Below are 25,850 nucleotides of genomic sequence, written 5' to 3' on the forward strand. Positions count from 1 at the left end.
AATTTCTATATTAGAAAGTGTAGACGATAAGAACAAAAAAACTGTGTCAGTCGCTGGCAGTTTGTACACTACGCACTCATATATTTCTTGAAAGAAAAATCACACAATACCTGTAAAATAATAGACATAACACAGTGACTAATAACCGAAAATAACGAACATAGTATAACAAACATTTTATTGGTGGTCACCTATAGTGTTGGTTTACACAACTCATCCCTGCCTTATACACTTCTTTCAAGAGGCCTACTTTTTTCCGAGGTTATTTCTGAAATCAGTGAACGTATTTTAAATCTGTCTTGCGACTTAGAGGAAATGCATATTTTTGTCACAAATGTGTTTCAATTTATTGAAATAAAATAACAACAGTGGTCTTAAAGAAACACATATACCATCTGCCTTCATTTCTCCATCTAAAAACAGTTCATTAAAAAAGACACTGATGTTAGTACTTACGATTTCTGCTCACGGGGGCCCCAGACTTTGCAGCATCTTTTCCCTTCTGTACTGCATATTTATCCTCTTGCTATTCGCTATTCTTTTTCTCTTCCCGTGGGGAACACATCTGATGTGTTTTTGGAAATGGTCCGCACTGTCCGTAACAGACAAAAGAACAGTCTCACCACTGTTTTTTGTTCCCCTTTCCTTTCCTCATTCACTTTCTCCCATCCTTCCTCCACTTAGGTGCTTGAGACTCCTCCTTTTTCTTCTTCCTCCCTGTGCGATCCTGAAGGCCGCCCAACACGTATGACGCATAACAGGTGACTGTGTAACATGTAATTCCCAGCCCCAGGTCAAGAGGTAGGGTTCACACGTACCACCTGGTACAGGCCAGACCCAGGGTGGGGTGATTGCCTGTGCTGCTACTTTTTCAAAATGCCGATTGACCCCTCTGTCAGGTTTCAGGAGGTGTGACCTCAGATGTGGTCAGTTACTTAAGGCGGATGCACCCCCTTGTGAAGGGAACCCCCAGTTGGAAGCAGCGCACCATCGGAGACGCTGGCAGTCGTGAGGGATGTTCTCACAGTGAACCAATCGTCTACACAATCATTGTCTACAAAATGTATACGGAATGAGGCTAACGATTCAAAGACCCGCCCACCTGCACCATAGTTCCTGGTGGTTTCACATACTGAAGACAGCAATTGCCAGCCCTGTGAAATCCTGCTCTCGTTTACGGAATGACACTTTGCTTTTAGAGACTACTTCTGATTCTCAAGCACAAAAACTGCTTGCAGCTTCGCTTCTTCATGGCTATCCTGTTCGTGTTGAGGTCCACAGAACTCCGAATTCTTGCCCTGGTGTTATTTACAATAGGCTGCTCGACGATCTGACCTAGGCCGAAATGCAAACATACTTCTCTGATCAGGACGTCATTGCTGTCCATGGGGTGATGAAAAAGGTAGATGCCTCCTTATCCCCAGGCTGCTGAAACATTTCACTTCAAGGTCACTCCCCAATCACTGTAAAGTTGGCAGTATAACTGACAAACAAGTGAGGAATACGAGGCACTGTGTCTACTGAAACAATAATAGCACCGCTACAAAAACCAGTTCTGGCATTGATGCTACGACGTTGCCGGCTCCCATGTAAAAATTGTATGTTTGTGTACGACCGCCTGCTTTTGTGTTGTGTTGTGTTGTGTTGCGTTACATTGTGTTACCACCTCAGCTACAGTTTCTGTTTATTAAAACATGTCACCAAAACAACGTCATTCACCAAGCGACAATCCGTGGAGTTTCATTAAATGGTCAGGCTTTGAAATTGCTACGGAGGACGCATGAGTTTTATGAGGAATAAAAAGAATTTGTTTCTGTTCATGGTCATGCGTTGATAAGCGTACCTCAAAAACTCTTGGACTCAGTCAGAGAACGGTTATAAGGAAAGGGGTGCTACTTCAACACTTTATAGATACTGAGGTAAGCAGTGTGGAAAAGAGCCCCTGTGGGAAAAACAGTGTGTTTTTATGTACTTCTGGAAAGAAAAAAAGGCAGCTTCGTCCAGTTACAGATATTGATTCTTTATAAACTGATGCAATTTATCGGCATGCATAAGCATATTATAGAAGGAAAGAATACCTCACTATAGCGAAGTTGCTAATTTTTTTAAAAGAAAGTGAACTTTTCTCAGGGGGAAAACGTCACTTAAAGTGGTATTAAAAAGTATGGGGTTCCGTTTTAAAAAGTTAGATGGTCGAAAACTGTTACTTGAAAAAGCTCACATCATCTAAGCTCATGCCATGTAAAGTTTTTATATTTCACTTAAGAATGTTTTCATTATAAATTTGGAAATTTTCCTATACAACAAATTAAATTATTTGAATATTGTATGTGATAAGATGAATAAATCACAATTTACTTTACTGCCAAACTTGGCAGGCTGTTTTATTGCAGGTGAATAGTCCCCTTATTATGGATAGTCATAAGGTTTTAAGTGTCAGCTAGGAAAAGATCAAGCTGCAATGATAAAACAATGAAATGATCGTATGGCATTACTGACTGAGAGACAAGTCTTTTTATTTTATCCCAGTTGAGCAACTTGCATGTCGATGATATTGATATTGATGATGAAAACATGACACCCAGTCCCCGAGCAGAATCAAACCTGGCTCCCCATGATATAGAGGCAGCAATGCTAACCACTAGACCCCAAGCTATGGACAACTGCAATAATGAAACTTGCTGTCAGTGGTAACCCTTTTCTACACACTAACCCTTCAATGCAAAACATTTTCCCAATGATGAATGACTAGATGAACACCTTGGTTGCATAAATCTGCATTTTAGCTGTTCAGGAAAAGTGTCATCTTGAAAACTAACTCGTTGTCGTTTTGGAAATGCCTGCCATGTAATAATGTCTTCATCCTATAAAAATGAAATGAGTCTCTCAATGCCAAGTTAGGAAGATAGGGGGGGAATGGGGAAGGCAAAATGACTCTTCATCTTGACAGTCTCTTGTAACCACATCAGGAGATTTCAGAAGCATGCATCTTTGATGGTTTGCCGCTTACGAACATAATCTGTTAGCACCACAACATGGTAGTCCCAAAGAAACATTTAACCTCACTTTTCTCAATGATGATTGGGGCTTTACCTTTTTCAGAGTTTCTGAATCTACAAATTTTTTCTGCACTCTCATTTTGGCAGAGTTTTTTATTGGATGTGATCTGTTACGAAATCCAGCAAGTGGTAACCTGTGCTGTGTTCAAAATGTTGTGTAAAACGTTAAAAGCTGATCCATGACTGATTTTCAATTTTCCCACTGTCACCCCCTGTGTAATAGACCAGTCTTCAGCTACTAGGGCCTTCACTTCTACTGCAATCCCCAGTTTTCCACAGAGACATGGTCTGCTCCTAAGTTCGTCATCATTCAGACCCATTTGAGTGGCCAGGAAGCATCAGTGTCACCTAAGCCCTCATAGGTCAAAAGCAGTTAAGGAAGAACAGTTGAAAATTGTGGACCACTATCAGAAGGCTTTTTGGTGTTGTCATGATACTTAAAATAAAACATAGATCCATCATCACTAACTGTAAGTACAACACTTGATTAGTAAAGCTGCAAATGCACCAAAAAAACAAAAAACAGCAAAACCTGTTTTGTTGATGGAAAAAATCATAATAGTTTTTTGGTACTCAGGGACTATTTTCATAATAGGCTGTTTGAAAAAGTGAAAAACTTAGTGGGTCCTTTTAAGCAATGTTGTTGAACCCTTTGTACAGTGATCTGAAGCAGAAGCAGTCATGATTAAACTTCAAAAATGCGTGATTTCATCTGGATACTGCATCTGCTAATTAATTGGCAGTCTGTTAGAAGGAAAACTACCAAGGGAAGATATTTTTCATGAATGAAGAGGTTAGCTGAAAAACTTTGTCTTCTTGCTTCCATGTAAACACAATTTTCATTGCCATTTTGTTACGTAATTACCTCTTCATATCAGTAAAAAAACACAGAAAAAGGGTAGGTGTACATACTATATAATATCAGAATTCACATACATTTTTTGCTATAACCCATTTTTTTTTAATTAATATATTTTGGCATACATCTATCAAACTTATCAGTAAGGCAGCACAGTCACCAAAATGCTGCGAGTCATTCTCTGCCAGTGTACACTACTTTCATGTCATCCACATGTGGAAGCAATGTAATGTCATCTAGATGTCAGAGAGAACAGGAAATTTCATTTTAATGTGTTTAGTAGTAGTATGTTATTTTTTAATGCTTTGTGTGTTTTTTGGTACATAGGATTTTTAGTTTGATGGACCTCAAAGCATGCTATCACTTATTTACTAATTTTCTGCTTTATCCTGTGCATTTACATAATATATCTTTTTAGATCAGGCTCATACGAACCTTTTATTGTTACATTTGACACATATGACCTCGATGATAAGCCATGTAGCACTGTCTATAATATAGCAAAAGCTTATCATGCAGTGCTACATTTTTAAGTTGTTTAATCACACATTTACACTTTTTATGTACCTCAGTGTTTTTTACAGGTATCTACACAGTTGTCTCTGTTTACCCTCAGGTATCTCAGTGTATACAGCTTTGTTTGAGTAATGTTTATAACTATGAGCCCAGCCATGACACCTAAAAAGAGGACATGGAATGATAAGTTACAGCACATTTTGGTACACATCACGGCAGGATATAAGTATGCTTTCAACTATCCAACTGGAGGCATTCTTGTGTGGGCATTTTTTACACGAGAAGAAATGGGCTTTCTGATATGTTAGTCATAGCTTTTTACTGAGGCACAATACAGAAACCTGTTGTCTCATTGTGTTGTCTCATTGTGTTGAACCTATGGGACCCGGAAGTTGACACAAATCTTCATTGAAATAATGCATCACACCATTGCTCCTGAACTGCACCAGATTGGTTTCAGGAACACTCAGCAAATATGAGGTGTTCGTGTAGCCCTTTTGATCTCAATCCTATTGAACACAGCTAAGATCCCATCAAGTTAGTTTGTGCACCATGGAGCCAGCTCCTGTCAGGCTGTGAGTTGTCGAGTAGTGGTTAATTGGGGTGATTCCTCAACACTTTTGATGTTTTGTGCAGCTAGTGCCCTCATTTGAGCAAAAAGGAGCTTCATGCTAAAGTAAAGGGAAGAGTTATAGCATCACTTGAGGCCAAGGACAGAGCACCGAGAACCAGGTGTCATCGACCTGCCTGCTCACCACCCTCGGCAGCAGCAAGACACTTCCATGTCACCATTCCACATGTCATTCCCCAGGGGCTAGCCACTCTGGTTTGACCAACTTCTATGTGACAACAGCTGTTTTGGTTGTTGCATCTATTCCAGAACATTTGCACATGATCCGCAATTGCAGACACTCCACAGATTTAGCCAGAGTAAGATTTTTGAAATTTCTGAAAACATAGTCAACAATCTTAAAAGTAGTTAAAATTAAAATTTAAAACAATCTAGCAGTGTCCATCCACCGCTCTGGAGATTGAAGATGAATGGAATTGTACAAACAAAAGTTTGCTGAGACAGGGAAAGTGGTCACAGGATGGACCTCGTCATCTTCAGGCAAATGGGGAAGGGGGCACTGTGTCCACTGTGAAGATAAGCACAGGTAACATGCGCACGGAATCAGTGACAGTCTTTTTTTTCTGACCTGTTATGTGACAGGAAAGTTTCGCAGATTATTATTTGATACAGAATTTTAAGTATCTGTGGCAAATACCTTATAAAGTAGAATTAAACCCACCACACTGGAAGTCAATGTTTTGTAATGATAGAATTTGGAGGAAGGGTAGGGGGGTGGAACCATTATTGCCACAAAGATCACCCCTAGCCTGGGGGGGGGGGGTGTTGTATAAGGTCTCTTAAAGTCAGCTTGCAGGATATTGTACCAAAACACTAGGAAATTAATCTGGGTTGATGTAGAATCAGATCTGCTGGTTAACTGTTTGTGTGTAATTGTGCCTTTGCCTGAAAATGAAGATTTAGATAAGGCACAATGTTTGACACAGCTTAGTTTGTCCTACATATGGAAAATTGGTGGAAGCACAGTTGTGCCTGTCAGCATTCATAATTTCAGTTCCGAAAAGGTAAAGCTATCGCATGGTACTCTGATAGGCAGCTTATAAATAATGTCACATAGTGGAAGGTGAAAGTAGGAATGACGAACACTACCTTAGGTTTATTCAGCACTTGCACATACAAGAGTGCGGAGCGAACTGCCTCTGGCCAGAACTCATACAATATATATACAGCTACAGAACATTCTGCTACAATGAGCCTTGCCATTTGCGGATACTTCTAGAATGTACTCGAACCAAAGATAGAAATTAAAATGTTTCAATTCAGGCGAGTTTTGAACTGATGACCCTCCATGCAACAATCTCGTATCGTAACCACTACACTACAGCGACTGTGCTACTTGGATTTTTCTCTGACATTACTCCCTCCTTAAGAGAACAGCGTCTCGGTGTTAGGTCCTCCTAGTCCGGGAACAAATCATCAGTCCTGCATACTCCGACTCCCGATGACTGATGTTTGCTGTGGCAGTGATCTTCTTAGAACTTCCATTGCCGCTACATTCTTCGTTACCTTTCCGCTTGTTGCCTGTCGCTGGAGCTTCAAATTTACCCTGTGTTGCGGGATCCTTATAGGGCTTCATTCGAAGGATGTGGACTGTATCTCTGATCTTTCGTCGTCATGTGTCGGGGTTGAAATCTTCAACTTCATAAGTAACTTCAGACAACTGTCTTACAACGTTATAAGGTCCAAAGTAGCGCCTAAGGATCTTCTCAGAGAGACCAACCTTCTGAACAGGAGTGAAGATCCAGATGAGGTCACCAGGCTGGTAGACAACAGGGCAGTGGCTCATGTCATACCTTCGGTGATCATTTTCTAGAGCCTGTAGTGTGTGGAGTCGAGCGAACTGCCGAGCTTCCTCAGATCTGGTTAACACCTGGCCGATGTAGTCGTTGTCCATGTCATCAGGATGCAATGGAAATGCAGTGTCCATCGTCGTCATCGCCTCATGACCATGCACCAGGAAAAATGGCATAAATTCTGTGGTGTCTTGTTTGGTGGTGTTGTAGGCAAATGTCACGAGAGGTAGCACCTCATCCCAGTTACTCTGTTTAACATAGATGAACATTGATAGCATGTCAGTCAAGGTCTTATTAAGGCATTCAGTAAGCCCGTTAGTTTGTGGATGGTAGGCAGTCGTCATGTGATGAGTAATGTTGCATGTACAGCGTGTGCAGGCACTATCAGCAGCTGATTGGCCTCCACGGGTACACTTCTGCGAATGGTTCATCCAACAATGTGTCAATCCTCATTTCAGTGCAAATGTTCTCTTTACGGATGAGGCTTCATTCCAAAGTGATCAAATTGTAAATTTTCACAATCAACATGTGTCGGCTGACGAGAATCCGCACGCAATTGTGCAATCACGTCACCAACACAGATTTTCTGTGAACGTTTGGGCAGGCATTGTTGGTGATGTCTTGATTGGGCCCCATGTTCTTCCACTTACACTCAATGGAGCACGTTATCATGATTTCATACAGGATACTCTACCCGTGCTGCTAGAACATGTGCCTTTACAAGTACGACACAACATGTGATTCATGCACGATGGAGCTCCTGCACATTTCAGTCAAAGTGTTCGTACGCTTCTCAACAACGGATTCGGTGACCGATGGATTGGTAGAGGCGGACCAATTCCATGGCCTCCACGCTCTCCTGACCTCAACCCTCTTGGCTTTCATTTATGGGGGCATTTGAAAGCTCTTGTCTACGCAACCCCGGTACCAAATGTAGAGACTCTTTGTGCTCATATTGTGGACGGCTGTGATACAATACGCCTTCTCCAGGGCTGCATCAGCGCATCAGGGATTCCATGCGACGTAGGGTGGATGCATGTATCCTCGCTAACGGAGGACATTTTGAACATTTCCTGTAACAAAGTGTTTGAAGTCACGCTGGTGCGTTCTGTTGCTGTGTGTTTCCATTCCATGATTAATGTGATTTGAAGAGAAGTAATAAAATGAGCTCTAACGTGGAAAGTAAGCGTTTCCGAACACATGTCCACATAACATATTTTCTTTCTTTGTGTGTGAGGAATGTTTCCTGAAAGTTTGGCCGTACCTTTTTGTAACACCCTGTATAGCCACTTATTGATGGAACACCTTTTAGAGCATGTAAAAATCGCCAGCTTATAACTACAAGAACATCAGTCTCAGCTGCTTCAATAATTTTAGCCATAATAGGTGTTTCTTTTTGCCTGTTCAAGTAGAAAGTTGCTCAGTTTCATCCATGCCATCTTTCATCCTAGGTGTTCAATAATTTTAGCCATAATAGGTGTTGCTTTTTGCCTGTTCAAGTAGAAAGTTGCTCAGATTTCATCCATGCCATCTTTCATCCTAGGTGTTCAAAACAATAAAAACAGCAACAATGAGAAACAGTCTGACAAGGAACCAAATCAGTTGTGAACAAAAACTTGGTGTATGAGGCAACTGTTAGTAATGTCAGGAAAGATATGTAAATATTATAAAGGAGCAAATGACAATCTGAGTGAAGTAGGGGGCATGGGGTGTAATTACTTCTAAATGAATCAGTGCTTATGTTACATCCAGATTTCAGTGGAAACATAGCAGCCAGATTTTTCTTAGGGCAGAGGAATGTAATGGGATGAACTGCAGCAGTGTTTGGAGCTAAGGACAGAGTACCAAGAACTGGGCATCAGTCATTGCCAGTCGTCATGATGCCTGCTCAGCACCCTGAAGCTGTTGCCTGTAATGAATAGTTCAACAATACACATTATATTAAGTTTCACCTTAAGAGCATCACAGTATATTAAACATTATGTTAAAACATTTGAAATATTTTCCAACTTTTGTGTGAATGACTGTTTTGATAGATACCTAATTTATTTCTATCTATTGTTCTTGCAGAAGAGGGAAGAAGTTCAGTGTACCTTCCATGATGTGGGATGTACAGAAATACTTACAAAGAATTCTTTGGCTGAGCATCTGAAATCACAAGTTCATCAGCATCTAGATGTAAGCTATTTGCCAGATTTAATTTCTGTACTTTAGGCATAAAAGAAAATAGTACTGTGTAAATTGGTATCTGTGTTTCAACTTTGTACTGTGATAAGGAGACTGATGACACTGATAAAAATGCAAATAAAAATCACATATAGCCTTGAAGAGAGCTATTATGCTAAAAATAGTAGACTTTAATAAGCATTACAGTAACATGAAAAAATATGGTTGTTATTACTGATTGATAATGTTTGTATATGTTAAGAAAAATATTCATGTGAAAATTACTTTCTTGTGTTTCTCATTACTTTGGAAATTAAAACGTTTTCTGTTCTATTTAAAATTGATTTCCTCTTGCGAACTCTTTTTGAGATGACTGTCAACAGTGATAAACATATTTACACTAATTTAATTACATTGTACCATATTTTCAGCTGCTTAGACAAGCACACATGAAAGCACGAAGGCAAAACTCTGTTGAAGAGAAGTTGAAAGGAAAAGCACAGGAAGCAGCTCTTCTTTGGGCACCAGATTCAAAAGGAGAATCCACAGAGAAAAATGGGGTATTTATTTATCTTGAAATTGTGTGTGTGTGTGTGTGTGTGTTTTTCAAATGATAGAATGCATCCTCATTTACTGATAACAAAAATAATTAGATTACTGTTTTAAGGAAGCACTCATGTACTGCTAAGTGTGCATTTAGTTATGCACTCTTAGCATAAGTTTGGGTATTATACCATTTACTTTTGCAGTTGTATCTCCAAATTGAACTTATTCTTCTAAAACCTTACCACCTAACAGAGTTTTTAAAAGTTGTACATGGAGGTTGAAGTGGAATAGTTGGGAAATATGGGATTGTTATAACGTCAAGTTTAACACATATATTTCAGAACGACACAACGCATATAAGTCACAGAGTAAGTTGACAAGCAAGACATGTGTACACGTTAGCATTCGAATGAGCACTAAGTCCCAGTCTAGTGGCCGTTGCTCGGCTGGCCGCTTAGGTGGCGCAGCTGCTGCATGGCTGGCAGACAGCGCCGCACGTAGAGGACACGCGTAATTGCGCGGCGGCGCTTTGAATGAGCGGCGAGTCACAGCACTTTCCCCCCCTTTGAAATTGTTGCACTGGTCTTGATGGAGGTGTCCTGGAGATGGCTAACGTCCATGGGCATTGTTTGACTCACCGTAAAGTCTCGGGGAGAAGGCTTCCCGTACGGATGGAAGTGTCCCCGATGATAACGGGTCGAGATGACTGGAGACGTAGGGGTCGAATCTGCTGGGGCCCCATCCACCAATCTGCCCATTGCGGCAAGTCCAGTTGATATGACAGGAGACATAGGCGATGTGTCGGGGTCCGTTGGAGGAGGAGGCGAGTAGATTTGCTCTGACAGAGGATGGTCATCCGGTTCCTGCATGGGCACGTCTCCTGGTGGCGTCCGTTCTTGTGCTGGCATCGCGATGACGGTGAGAGGGCTGCGTTGTGAGTATTGAGAGATGCCAAGATCCCGAGCGTCAGGTAGAGCCAAAGGTGATGTAGCAGCATTTGGAACAGGCGTTGCTGGCACACGAGGCCGAAGCTGGTCCGAATGACGCACTGCAACACCCGTGTCTGTCTGGATTTCATACAGGCGTCTGCCACGGTGTCTTAAGATGAGGCCCAGGCTCCATTTTGGCCGCCTGCCATATCCCCGTACCCAGACGAGGTCGTCGGCGGTGAACCGGCCAAGTGAAGGCACCCACGGCCGTGAGGTGGAAGGCCGCAGAAGATGAAGTACCGTGCGGGACTGTCGGCCATGTAAGAGCTCAGCTGGGCTGTGGTCGCCCATGGGGGTGAAACGGTAAGACGCCAGAAACTAGAGAAGCGCATCATCAGCAGCAGAAGAAGTCAGAAGTTTCCGCATCTGAGCCTTAAATATGCGGACCAGTCGTTCAGCCTCACCGTTGGATTGTGGATGGAACAGCGGGGCTGTGATATGCATAATGCCGCGACGAGCACAAAAATTCAGAAGAGGCAAATTGCGGACCATTATCAGTAACAAGAGTAGAGGGGAGGCCTTCCAAAGAAAAAATGCGGGCGAGAGCACTGGTGGTTGCCGTGGTGGTAGGCGACGTTCAACGGACAATGAAAGGAAAGTTAGAGTAAGCGTCAATTACAAGGAGCCAATAAGTACCTAAAAAGGGTCCCGCAAAGTCAGCATGAATGCACTCCCAGGGCTTCTCAGGCGAAGGCCACGGTGACAAAGATGACTTCGGGGCAGCGGCCTGTGATGCACAAGGGCCGCAGGCAGCGACCATGTGTGCTATTTCAGAGTCGATGCCAGGCCAGTACACATGACGGCGCGCCAGAGTTTTTGTGTGAGACACACCCCAGTGCCCTTGGTGAAGGAGGCGCAAGACCGAAGCACGCAAAGACGCAGGTACCACAACACGCGGCAAAGCATTGTCAGTGGAGAGGAGGATAACACCATCCCTAGCCGTGAGGCGGTAGCACAAAGCATAGTAGTTCCACAACGGATCAGAAGTCTTAGCGGACGGGCGATCTGGCCAACCCTTCTGAATACAGCGTAAAACTCGGGAGAGGGTAGGGTCAGAACCCGTAGCAGCCGCCAGCCTGTCCCCAGTGATGGGGAACCCGCCCACAACCCGCTGCTCGGCAACATCCAGGTGGAAACACAAAAGTTCATCTTTATCGAATGCCTGATCAGGACCCATGGGAAGGCGAGACAGAGCGTCAACATTTGCATGTTGAGCCGTTGGCCGGAAATGAATCACATAATTGAAACAAGACAAGTAAAGAGCCCAACGCTGGAGGCAGTGTGCAGCCTTGTCGGGAAGTGACGTTGATGGATGAAACAAGGAAACAAGTGGTTTATGATCCGTAACAAGATGAAATTTTGAGCCATAGAGAAAAACACCAAACTTATGAAGAGCATAAATAATGGCCAAAGCTTCTTTCTCAATTTGAGAATACTTTTGTTGGGCCTCCGTGAGCGTTTTGGAGGCATAAGCAACGGGTTGTTCCGAACCGTCAGAAAAACGGTGCGCAAGGACTGCACCGACCCCGTATTGAGAGGCGTCTGTGGCAAGGACAAGATGTTGGCCAGGTCGATAAGTAGCCAGGCACGGGGCCTGTTTCAGCATAGTCTTCAATTTCTGGAAAGCCGCGTCGCATGATGCGGACCAGTGAAAAGGCACGTTTTTATGCAACAGGCGATGCAACGGCTGAGCCACTGAAGCCGCAGACGGTAAAAACTTGTGATAGTATGCTATTTTCCCCAAGAAGGCCTGCAGTTCCTTAACAGATGTAGGGCGAGGAAGGGCATCGATCGCAGCGACAGTTTGCTGAAGCGGACGAATACCATCCCGAGAGAGTTGAAACCCCAAGTACGTGATAGATGCCTGAAAAAATTGTGATTTCTGAAGATTACACTTAAGACCAGCAGTCTGTAAGACATGAAAAAGTGTGTGGAGATTTTGAAGATGTTCTTCAGTTGTGGAGCCAGTGACAACAATGTCGTCCATGTAATTGATACACCCAGGGACAGGAAGCAATAATTGTTCCAAGAATCGCTGAAAGAGAGCAGAGGCACTAGCAACCCCGAATGGCAAGCGTTGGTATTGATAGAGGCCGAAAGGCGTGTTAAGGACCACAAACTGCCGGGAAGCAGCATCGAGAGGAAGTTGATGATAAGCTTCTGACAGGTCAATTTTGGAAAAATACTGGTCTCCAGCAAGTTTAGTGAACAGTTCTTCAGGACGGGGCATAGGGTAAGTGTCGATGAGGCATTGAGCATTTACAGTGGCTTTGAAATCGCCACAGAGACGAATATCACCACTTGGCTTAGCAACAACAACGACGGGAGAGGACCACTCACTGGAAGTGACAGGAAGCAAGACCCCTGAAGTAGTGAGACGATCCAACTCCCGTTTTACCCGATCTTGAAGGGCCACAGGAATGGGCCGAGCCCAAAAAAACTTAGGCCGAGTAGTGGGTTTGAGCATGATATGAGCTTCAAAGTCGTTTGCACAGCCTAACCCAGGAGAAAAAAGGGACGAAAATGCCATCGACAAGGAATCCAGTTGAGCATAAGGAATAGCATCAGAGACAATATTGACAGAGTCATCTATGGAGAACCCAAAAACGCGAAAGGCATCAGAACCCAAAAGATTTTCTGCGTTGCTCTGGTCGACCACAAATATGGGAACAGTGCGAACGACGGATTTGTAAGATACCTCAGCATTAAACTGTCCCAAGAGAGAAATCTTCTGTTTATTGTACGTCCGTAATTGCCGAGTGACAGGTGACAGGAGTGGAGAACCCAACTGAAGATACGTCTGAGAATTAATTATAGTGGCAGCAGAACCAGTATCCACTTGCATGCGAACATCTCGACGAAGGATTTGGACAGTGAGGAATAACTTCCCTGAAAGGGAAGAAGTGCAACTGACAGACAACACAGAATCAGAATCAGCGTCATGTTCATGAACATCATGTATGCGGTCGGATTTGCAAACGGAAGTCACATGACCTTTCTTTTTGCAGTTGTGACACACAGCCCAACGTTGGGGACAATCCTCGCGTGAATGTTTCGTAAAACACCGCGGACATGAAGGAAGTTGCCGGGGGTTTTGCTGCAGTTTCTTAGCGGGTTGTTTACGGCTAGGCCGAGGCTGCGCGTGGGAGCGCACTGCGGCCATGTCGGCCGGCGGGGACGCGCCGCACGCATGGTCAATAGCGCACAGAGGTTGTATTTCGCCGATATCACCCCACGCCTCTATTTGCGCCCCAGCAGCGCAAGAAATTTCAAAAGACTGTGCAGTGGAGAGAACTTCATCTAGAGTCGGATTCGCCAACTGAAGGGCACGTTGCCGAACTTCTTTGTCGGGCGCCGACCGGATAATGGCATCCCTTACCATGGAATCGGCATAGGATTCTTTGTGAACGTCAGTAACAAATTGACACTTTCGACTGAGGCTGTGAAGTTCAGCAGCCCAAACGCGATAGGATTGATGTGGCTGTTTTTGACAACGATAAAAAGGCAACACGAGAGGCTACCACATGTGTTTGCTTTTGAAAATAGACAGACAGAAGTGAGCACATTTCAGCAAAGGACAAAGACGCAGGATCCTTCAAAGGAACCAATTGCGACAACAACCGATACATTTTAGGTGAAATCCAGGAAAGGAACAGAGACTTACATGGTTGTTCGTCCGTGACATGAAATGCCAAGAAGTGCTGTCAAAGACGTTTTTCATAATCAGACCAGTCTTCCGCCGTCTCGTAGTAAGGAGGAAAAGAAGTTATAGCCAACGACGAGAAACGCCCCGCATTTGACGCCGCGATGAAATCGCGAATCGCCGCTGTTAGAAGCGTTTGCTGTTCAAGGAGATTTTAGAATAGTTGCTCAACAGTAGCCATGGAACCCTGTTGGTCAATGGTGAAAAGGAAAAATCCACTACCTCGTCGCCAATTGTTATAACGTCAAGTTTAACACATATATTTCAGAATGACACAACACATATAAGTCACAGAGTAAGTTGACAAGCAAGACATGTGTACACATTAGCATTCGAATGAGCACTGAGTCCCAGTCTAGCGGCCGCTGCTCGGCTGGCCGCTTAGGTGGCGCAGCTGCTGCATGGCTGGCAGTCAGCGCCGCACATAGAGGACGCGCATAATTGCGCGGCGGCGCTTTGAATGATCGGCGAGTCACAGCAGGGATAGAGTAGTAAAAATGTGGATACTCATGTAAATTTGGGAAAAATCATATTTAATGTATGCAAAATTCGATTCTGAGATTGCACTTAACTTAAACTATTAAAAGACATACTTACGGGAAGCAGAAAAAAGTAATTTAACAGTGGAAAATTCAGGCTGGAATAATGACTATTATAAAAGAACAGATTACTACTCACCATATAGTGTAAATGTTGAGTCACAAACAGGCACAACAAAAAGGCTGCTAAACAAGTAAGCTTTCAATCGAAAAGCTTCTTTTGACTTAGACAACATACACACACACACACACACACACAATATGTGTGTGTGTGTGTAAAAGATTACTTGTTGAGCAATCTTTTTGTTGTACCTGTCTGCGACTAACATTTCTACTATACACAGAAATTAATTTGATTCAATAACGTATCTCTTAAGTTTATTAACTTCAAAAAAGTTCTGAAACAATTATCTGTTTCCATAGTATAGGTCATTTCATTTTACATTTATCTGTCTGCAGAAATCAAAAATGTATTCTTTGTTCTCTGCACCTGCGCACTCAAGAAATACCATGCACTCAATATTGTCTGACATGCCATCTTGGACTTCAGAAATAAGAACCGAACCAACTGTATCTGCAGTTAAAATTGAGCAACACACAACAATTGACTATTCTTTTACCTAATGCATTGTATGGTTTTAATTGCTAGTGTACCTTTTGTATAATTATTGAAAATTTTTTAAAACTTAGCTGCAAAAAGTTTGTAGAACTGCGAAAACAATTTTCCTGCACTGTAACCTCATTCAATGTCTGGGGATGAACTGGACTTGCTATAGAGAATCATTAAAACATTGTGAAATAGTCCATGCATCTTCCACTTGGGAAAACCACTCAACAGGCGAGAAATTACAGTATTCCATATTTCCCAACTATCCTCTAATACCCGAAGTTCATGTAGTAGTTTATAAGAATTTCAGTCATCTTAATGTCACTGATGTGCATCAGTTGAGTTTGTTAGGTGCTATTTAATGTGAATTGTTAAAATTTATGCAATCCCCAGCCACTGATATGATCAGCTGCTTGTATGCGTCCTGTCTCAGCCAGTTTATATAAAGAAACCTCAGTGTTTACCTACTTTCCCAATTACAACAGCTCTAAATATTGATAGCACCCATGTGAAGAAACTGAAACTCATAGTCCAAGGGAAACTTATGTGTTGCTTGCAGTAAATACATATTGTCTTCCTTATATCCCTATACCGACGGCTGGAATTCTGCGTAGAAAGAATGACCCCTTGGCAGCCATGCAGTGGATGTTGCAGTGCCACATCTATCCCCACCTTCTAGATGCTGAATACTTCAGACATGCTCACTATTTCTCTGTGGTGTCACTGCCAGACACCACACTTGCTAGGTGGTAGCCTTTAAATCGGCCGCAGTCCGTTAGTATACGTCGGACCCGCGTGTCGCCATTATCAGTGATTGCAGACCGAGCGCCGCCACACGGCAGGTCTAGAGAGACTTCCTAGCACTCGCCCCAGTGGTACAACCGACTTTGCTAGCGATGGTTCACTGACAAAATATGCTCTCATTTGCCGAGACGATAGTTAGCATAGCCTTCAGCTACGTCATTTGCTACGACCTAGCAAGGTGCCATTACCAGTTACTATTGATACTGTAAAACATGTGCCGTCAAGAGCGACGTTCACCATTTATGGATTAAAGTTAAGTATTCCACAGCTACGTCCTTTTTTGCTAAAGTCTAATTTCTTTGACCTGTTCCAGACCTCACGCCAGCCTGCGTGAGCTAAAACGCGTGCCTTTCGGCTTCCTCTCATAACCGGTGTTGGCTCTCCTGCCAACCCACAACATTCTCAGGATTGTTTTGTTTCAGTCACTGGAGACACACTAAGAGAATTGGAGTATTTATTTATTACATTTATGTCATTTACTGCAGTCTACAACAATAATATATTTATCCAGCAGAGCACAAATATGCGGAAATGAAATGTCATTTGTTGGATGTACAGCAAGCTACAAAGGATGCTGAGATTCTGCCAAAAGTGATGATACTGAACTCATAACAGAGGCACATACAGTACATTGAAATACCATCTGGTGGGTTGACATCAAAAATAAAATATGGTGGTACTGCATCGGTAGTCCTAGAAAACTGTTGTCCACCACAGCTAAATGATAAACAGGGGAATGCTTCGAAACTACTACTGCAGTTAAAACTACTCGTACACCATGGACACATTTACTCTATGTGTTAGTAGCGAGCCATATGCAGAGTGTGGTGTGCTTAGACTCCTGTGGCTATCCACTGCAGTCAATTAACTAATGATCAAAAGCTAATTGTTCTAGGGCTGCGTTTGGAGTTGATAAACACACTACTCAGTTATTCCCCTTCAGATAAATGTAGAAGTAACCATTTTTATAAAATATGCTGCTTCTTAAGTCTTGGTGAACCATATTAACTTGCAAGTCTATTATCTCATTAATTGTAAAATTTTTCTCGCAGATTCTATGAATCTAGAAGTGTTTGATGTATATAGTGAACAATAATGGAGGTTCTGCTGCCACCTGACCCAAGTGCAAAATAGTTTAGAGTTTTCTTTCTCTTATTTCAGAATTGTTATGAATTCTGAGTACAGGCGATGATAATCTCTTCAGCACTGCTAGTTACTGAAGTGTCATTTCTCTCTCCCACTCTTGGTATCACTGTTCTATAGGAAGCTGTTGAAGATTACACTGTAGCAAGCACCCCTCCCTTTCCAGAAACAAAATTGCATTCTATGTATGTTGGAATTAGTTTTATGTCGTCATTCAAGTTTCTGTTTTACCATTCTGTCAGTTAGCTTAAAAGGACAGGAAATGAAAGTTACTGGGCTGCACAATTCCCTGCACGTTTTAGCCTTATTGAGTTTCCTTACTGCAAAAATGCGTGCTGTATTCAGCTGAGGTACATGAGCCCTGTGTGTAGGCATGCAGAATACCATGGCCGGTAGCTGTGCAGATGGCAGGGGATACTTGTGGAGAGTCGTTGTGTTGGGGGCTGTGGGCAGACGCTGTAGGGGAAATGCCAAGCGCTGGAGGGGAAGTGCTGTTATAAACTGAAGCCTACACTCACATTTTTTGTAAGTATTAAGTGAGGAACTGAGGAAAAGTAAGCTCAAAATCTTACAGAAAAGTACATCCTTGGCACAAAATATATGTGTAATGACTTCACTTACATTGTTCCAAAACCCATAGCATTTCTCATTTCACCAGCTATCGATGGCTCCTAAATTTATATTCTTTCGTTCGAAAATTCTGTAGTTAGCAGAATAACTTGGTAGATAATGAAGTTTTGCATAATCACCATACGACAAAATACTCCCATCTAGTGTGCTATCATCTGACAAAATCTTATTTCGATATCTCCAACCTTTTATGAAGTATGAGAAATGTTGTGGATGTTTCACTCAGGCTTTATCGCTTGCATGGCGCAATCTCAAGATTGCAGGGCATGCATGACAATTCTGTCATCACTGACTGGCTGAAAGGTGGCAAACGCTTGTCAGCCTCCCATTCTGAGCAAACAAACGAACTCGCCTAGTGCTTTGGATGAAAAATGGCCACTGCACATCGTCCATTGTATCCTGCACTACCTACACCCATAACCTTCTCATTATATTGAATAGAATTTTTTTTCCTATGTTTGGTAGGTTGGTAATGGATGTTATGTGGGTCTGGGGCAGTACTTGCACCTAAAGATAGCATTCTGTTAAACAGGTCAGTTGTGAATGTCCTCCATAAGTGATTTTTTCACCAAGAAGCAGCAGGAGAAAACACACAAAAATTAACAAAATGTGCAAGCTTTCGGAATCAGTGGCTCCTTCTGGCAGAATAGTTGAATGGGAAGGAAGAGGGACAAAGGAAAAGGACTGGCAAGATTTAAGAAAAGGGAATAATTACGGAAAAGTTGCCCAGAGACATAGTACAGGGTGAGAAGAAAAGACTGACAGTTGCCAGCTACACTAGATCGGACTTGAAAACCTGAGAGGTTATGTTGGAAGATAGAGTAATAAGCAAGACAGAGATTACTGAAAAAACATCGTGCAAGTGTTAATAAGAGTGGAAAGTGGGGACGGAGGAAAACAGACAGGTCAGAAAATAAAAGATATACAAAACTAAAAAAGTGTAGAAAGGGATAGTTACTGAGAACAGATGCTGAGACTGAAGAAATTAACATAATTTAAGGCCAGAGGCATGGCAAGAACCAAGGGTACGTTGTAACACCAGTTCCTGCCTGCAGAGTTCTGAGAAAGTGGTGTCTGGGGAAGAATCTAGATGACACATGTGGTGAAACAAGCAGCAAGGTCATGGCTGTCATTTTTTAGAGCACACTCTGCAACATGTTATTTTGTATTACCAGTGTACACCTTCTATCTGTGCCTATTCATGCTAACTGATGACTTGGTGCTACTCATACTCAGGTAGAAAGCTGAACAGTGTTTACGTAACAGCTGGTACGTGGTGTGTTGTTTCGTAGATGTCTCTCCCATTGACAGTATATGTTTTGCCAGTTACAGGACTAGTATAGGTGGTGGCAGGTGAGTGGATAGGGCAGGTCTTACAGTGGGGATGGTCATAAGGGTAGGAGCCAAGGGCAAGGAAATGGTTGCCAAAGGAGCAGGATATTGTGTGGAGGGGGCGGGGGGGGGGGGTTTGGAAAGTTATTCCAAGTGCGGTGGGCAAAATGTCACTCAGAACTATCCTGGTGGTGCTGTGCTCCTTCTGCAATCATTTCCCTATCCCGTGGCTCCTACCACTGCTACCTCCTGATGTGCTTACATCTGTTTTTGTTACATGTTAATCTGGGGCTCTGTAAACAGATATGAATGTAACTGTTCTACTTTATATCATTATTCTAGCATGACAAAAATGTGATTGCTTTCAGTTTGTTTGGAAAGGGATGGATAAAAAAAGGCTCAAGTCCTTTATAACCATCTGTTGTGTCTGATCTGAGTTTAGCTAGAACAAAATACATGCGCAGGGCCTGCCGATATCAGTAGAAATAATGCATGAAAATAACTCAATAAATGAAACAGAATATTTCTAAATTCTTAGATGTTTATATTGATAAGAACTTGAACTGGAATACACATGTTACATGTCTTCTTAAACGTCTTAATTCTGCAGCTTCTGCATTACAGATGTGGCACAGTGAAAAGTAGCTCACCTCCCCTATTAAGGCAAGTGCAATATTTCGGTATTTGAAATAGAATTAATGGCTATGATTATGGACAGTTTTATGCAATAATCGATTGTTACCATTCTTCAGTCAACATTTCAGTTTATTTTATCAGTGAAGAATTGAAATTGTGGAAGCATATGTGAAAACAGGTTTGATTAAGGAAACACACAAAATTTCCAGGGTCAAGTATCCAGATAGAGGATTACTTGAAAAGAGGGCAGTATGGAGACTACAAAAATTAGGGTAGCTATGGATTTGTGCAAAATGTAGAATGACAAAGAATTCCTTCAGTTTGCACACCGGAAGCTGTTGCAGACATTCACCAAAGAATTATTGAGAGCCCAAAGAATTCAACACGTAAACTGGCCCAAGAGATGCATGTACATAGGAGGAGTTGCCAATGGATATTGAAAGTCCCAATTTGAAACCGTATCGTGTGGCAGTTGTGCAGCAAATACAGGTCGATGACTGTCAGAAACATGCAGATTACTGCACTTTGCTTTTGAATAACATCAACAGTGGTTTGTTAGACCCTTTCCATTACATCATGAGTGATGAAGCAGGGTTTTATCTTTCTGATCATGTGTATTCACAGAACACGACGTAATGGATGGTGGAGAGCCCTAACACTGTGTGTCAGCAATCACTCCATGATGGAAAATATTGGCATTTGGTGTGGTGTAACAGAAACACACATCAGTAGACCAATATATTTTGAGAGTACCTTTAACACGGTTGCATATATGGAAATTTTTGATATATTTTCTGCTCAACTCACTAAATATGAAAGACAAACGTGCAAAAAGGTGTGCAGTATACTGCTGCATTCATTTTCAGTAAGCTGCCACTCGAATTCAAAAATCTTAACAGTAATCCATGCACTTTCAAATCGAAACTGGAGAGTTTCCTCATGGGTCACTCCTTCTATTCTGTCAAAGAGTTCCTTGAAAAATTAAGCTGATTCTTATTGTATTGCTGATAGCTTTTACTTAAACTTATGGACTTACTTTTTCAGGTTCATGAACATTTATTTTTATTTGTTATTACTTTTATGTTGTAATTTCATGTACTGACACGTTCCATGACCTTGGAGATTTGCTCCTCAATTTGGTCCTTCGGAACTTGACGTGTAAATAAATAAATAAACTCCCAGCAAGATGGGACAACATGCCACACGTCTAAGGTATCCATGGAACAAGTCCATGATGCCTTCACTGAGTAACAAAATGACAGCAAACATTTACGGCCACCACATTCGCCAGATCTAACAACAATATGTGAGGCCCCACCCCCCCTCCCCGGCCCTATGGAGACATTTGAAGAGCAAGGTCTGTGAAACAAATCCACACACAATACAATATCTGGAAGTCAAAGGTATTGATGTTGCAGGGGGTCACTTTCAGCATCTTCTTTAAATGTATTTTTCACTGTAAATAATAGGTAAGTCTGTTTCATTTCAGTAATTTCACTGTATTTTTTTATACTTACGTGGACTACTTCATCTGTGCCACCCTGTCTCAGATTTTGAAAATGAAAATGTAGAAAAAGTTGAATTAATTCTCCTATTTTCATTCACTATTGTCTTATGGCACCATGTTCTAGGATAACTCATCACTGAGGAAAACAGTGTTTGTAGCAAAGATGTGTGTAATAGAGATAATGTTTTATGTGCACTCTAGAATCTCTTGCAGACAGCTCTTTACCAAAAACAGCCGCACAGCACATTTACTCCCCTATCAAATTTGTTGTTGACAACTGATCAGAGTTTAAAAATAACAATAATAATAATCATAAAGATGGCTTAGTGTGGCACAGAAAGGAAGAGGTACTCAGTCACAAAAATCTTTGACCACCTGCTGAGTGATGTAAAGAATTTAATGGATAGTAAAATTAACTTCAAACATAAATAGAAATATTATCTGATTGACAACTGCTTCTACTCCATAGAAGGATTTCTAAAAGTATTGTAGTATGATTTTGTGTATGTACATGCATGTGTGTGTGCATGTGCATTTTTGTTTGTTGGGAGTAGGATTGAACATAGTTAAGTATAACCCAGTATATACAGGAACAACAGTGTAAGGAAAAGATAAATTGCTACTTACTGTAAAAATGACACATTACATTGCAGACAGGCAAGTTAAAAGACAGTTGCACATTAGTTTTCAGCCACAGCCTTTATCAGAAGGCTGATTTGTGGCTGAAAGAAAATGTGTAAGTGTGTTTTAATTGTGCAACTTAATGAGTCATCATTACAGTATTAGCAATCTATATTTTCCTAACATCACTATTATCCCAACCTGGAGCTTCCATTGTTCAGTATATGCAGGATGTTTGAAAATAATGGATATATGGGTTTTAAGGCTTTGCAGTTTTTTTTACATTCAACTTAAAATCATAAATAATACATCAAATGAAAGAGCAACTCAAACAGCTTTGTTTGTATACCTGTGCACAAAGGGAAGAGTATGAAATGACCAAGAATGATTGAAGAACGCGTTGAACGAATGAGAGTCTTTCATGAGTATCCCCAAGAAATCAGTTTGGAAGGCTATTCATGAATTAGCAATTCCAGCGATGTCTGAGTGGGGACTTTTAATTAAATGCTTACAACTGCATCTACATCCTTATTAACTGCAGTTGTTCCAAGCTCTAAAGCCCACAGACTACAGTTTCTGTGCCAACCTTGCAAAGAAAACGTTGCTGCATAATGATGAAGATTTTCTGAATCGTGTTGTCTTCAGTGATGAATTGACATTTCATCTAAGTGGAAATGTGAAAACATCTAATGTGCACTTCTGGATATCAGCAAATCCTCGCGAGATGGTACAGTTGCTTTTTTTCATATCCCGATGAAAAGTGTACTGCATTTCTTTTTCAGTGAAGCAACTGTAACTGGTGTTTCTTATATCACTGCATTAGAACTGTGACTCTTTCCTCAATTGGAAGAAATTGAACCACAGAACTTGGCAGCAACATGGTGCGCTGCTTCAATGGCATAACTCAGTGCGCAGTTTGTTAAAAAACATTGTATCCAACTGCTGGATTGGCCACAGGGGATCAAGTAACAGAGCTTGTTTTGCGTGACTTTCACATACAGACTTGATCTGACTCCATGCGGTTTTTACCTTTGGAGCTTCATAAAGAATCATATGTATGTGCCTCTGCTACCAGCTAATCTACCCAACCTTAGAAACAGCATGGTTGCAATGATTACTCTAGACCCACTGATTGAGTTTTGGGAAGAACTCACCATTCACTATTGAGTTTTGGGATGAACTCACCGATCACTAGATGTGTGATGAATGGTGCTCACATTGACACTTTTAGTATTTATGATTTTAAGTTGAATGTAATAAATGCTACCAAGCCGACACACTGCATGTACTTAAGAAATCATGTAAGTGATCAGCACACTGCCATTTTTTGTGCTGAATATATACACTATAACTGTAAAACAGACTTGAACCACATCATAGCAAGAGGTCACAATTATGATCCAGGGAACATGTAAATAACTAACTCTACTTATGCTCTAACCAGGAAGATAAAACTGTGCTCCTGTCTTAAGCTATATTTTGCATATGGCACAGAATATCGGGTATTTGGTAAGACATTTTGATAATATCACTTTATTGGATGTAATGGAGCTTGTACTTCACTAACTGAATTTGAGTGGTCTGTTTGCCATTACCGAGATGGATTTTGTCTACGGTTCATGATTTGAAGTGATGAAATGACTACAGTGATTCATATGTGGAAAAAGTTATAATTTGCTGCTTCATGATTTCTTTCAAGCAGGCTGCTGTTTGCATATGAAGATTTGAGTCAGTTTTCTGCTGATGATATTGTCTTGGTTATGGATTCTTTGTAATTTGTGACACTGGACTGATAAGAGGAGGTGTCATGTTCGGTGTTGCTGTATATTGTTTAGCTGCCTACACATTTCTGGTTGTCTGTCTTGTATCCCCTTTCATGCTATGTTTTGTTGTAAACCTCTCACTGGAGGTTTTATGACAGTGTTTTTTATACAGGGTGTTACAAAAAGGTACGGCCAAACTTTCAGGAAACATTCCTCACATACAAAGAAAGAAAATATGTTATGTGGACATGTGCCCAGAAATGCTTACTTTCCATGTTAGAGCTCATTTTATTACTTCTCTTCAAATCACATTAATCATGGAATGGAAACACACAGCAACAGAATGTACCAGCGTGACTTCAAATGCTTTGTTACAGGAAATGTTCAAAATGTCCTCCATTAGCAAGGATACATGCATCCACCCTCTTTCGCATGGAATCCCTGATGTGCTGATGCAGCCCTGGAGAATGGCGTATTGTATCACAGCCATCCACAATACGAGCACGAAGAGTCTCTACATTTGGTACCGAGCTTGTGTAGACAAGAGCTTTCAAATGCCCCCATAAATGAAAGGCAAGAGGGTTGAGGTCAGGAGAGCGTGGAGGCCATGGAGTTGGTCCGCCTCCACCAATCCATCGGTCACCAAATCTGTTATTGAGAAGCGTATGAACACTTCGACTGAAATGTGCAGGAGCTCCATCGTGCATGAACCACATGTTGTGTCATACTTGTAAAGGCACATGTTCTAGCAGTACAGGTAGAGTATCCCATATGAAATCATGGCAGTGAATCGAGGAAGTACAGTACATACTGACGAAACTAAAATGAGCTCGACATGGAAATTAAGCGTTTCCGGACACATGTCCACATAACATCTTTTCTTTATTTGTGTGTGAGGAATGTTTCCTGTAAGTTTGGCCGTACCTTTTTGTAACACCCTGTATATATACCCTCCTGCAATATCTTGTTGTGAAAGCACTGGTTGTATAATGCAAATATTGACCAGTCTCTTGGTTCCTGTATTTAAAACCAGCATGTTGCTGTTTAGTATATGGAGGTTTGAGGGCTGTTACAAGTGTAACAGATGTTCTGGGCATGAAACATGTAGCAGCAAAGTTTTTTTTCCGAAATTGTTGAATATTGACCAAAAACAATGTCCTGTAGACATCACTCAGGAATTGCTGAATGAAGTTGACAATGATCCAGAACTTCTAAAGAAGGTTATAACACGTGAAAAAACACGGGTATATTATGACTTCGAAACTGCCTGAAGAGCCAAGACCGAAAAAGTTTGACACGTTCAATCACAGGTGAAGGTTCTTCTCACTGCCTTCTTCAGTTACAATGGGATTGTGCATTATGAGTTCTTGCCTTATGGTCATACAGCCAGTAAGGAATACTACCTGGAAGTTCTGTGATTTGCTTGAAGCAATCCAAAGAAAATGACCAAAAATGTGATAAAATCACTTGTGGAAATTGCACCTTGATAATGCTGCTGCTCACATCAATGTTTGTTCATGATTTTTTGGCAAAAAACAAACCAGTTATGTTGCCTTAGCCGCTGTATTCACCAGGCGTGGCCCTCTGCGACTTCTTTGCACTCCTGAGGCTGAAAAGAACCATGAAAGGATGTTGTTTTGCCACCATTGGTGAGATAAAATCAGAATCGCTGAAGAAGCTGAACACCATAATCAAAAGTGAGTTCCAGAAGTGCTTCCAAGATTGGTTCAAAAATGGCTCTGAGCACTATGGGACTTAACTGCTGAGGTCATCAGTCCGCTAGAACTTAGAACAACTTAAACCTAACTAACCTAAGGACATCGCATACTTCCATGCCCGAGGCAGGATTCGAACCTGCGACCATAGCGGTCGTGCGGTTCCAGACTGAAGTGCCTAGAACCGCTCGGCCACCAACGGCTGGCTCTTCCAAGATTGGAGAAGGTACTGACAGGAGTGTGTGTTATCTGAGGGTGATTACTTTGAAGGGGGAAATAGTTTATGTTGAT

General features: G+C 41.7%; 1 protein-coding gene across 1 annotated transcript in view; it reads left to right on the top strand.

Moving 5' to 3' along the window:
• Nucleotides 1-25,850, top strand: part of LOC124607310 (TNF receptor-associated factor 6-B) — an 80,195-nt gene that overhangs the window by 40,321 nt on the left and 14,024 nt on the right. Inside the window, exons 5-6 of the mRNA XM_047139607.1 lie at nucleotides 8,929-9,036; nucleotides 9,456-9,584. Of these exons, the coding sequence (XP_046995563.1) occupies nucleotides 8,929-9,036; nucleotides 9,456-9,584 (237 nt within the window). The remainder of the gene's footprint in view (nucleotides 1-8,928; nucleotides 9,037-9,455; nucleotides 9,585-25,850) is intronic.

The sequence above is a fragment of the Schistocerca americana genome, chromosome 3, assembly GCF_021461395.2.
Source record: "Schistocerca americana isolate TAMUIC-IGC-003095 chromosome 3, iqSchAmer2.1, whole genome shotgun sequence".
Lineage (NCBI taxonomy): Eukaryota > Metazoa > Arthropoda > Insecta > Orthoptera > Acrididae > Schistocerca > Schistocerca americana.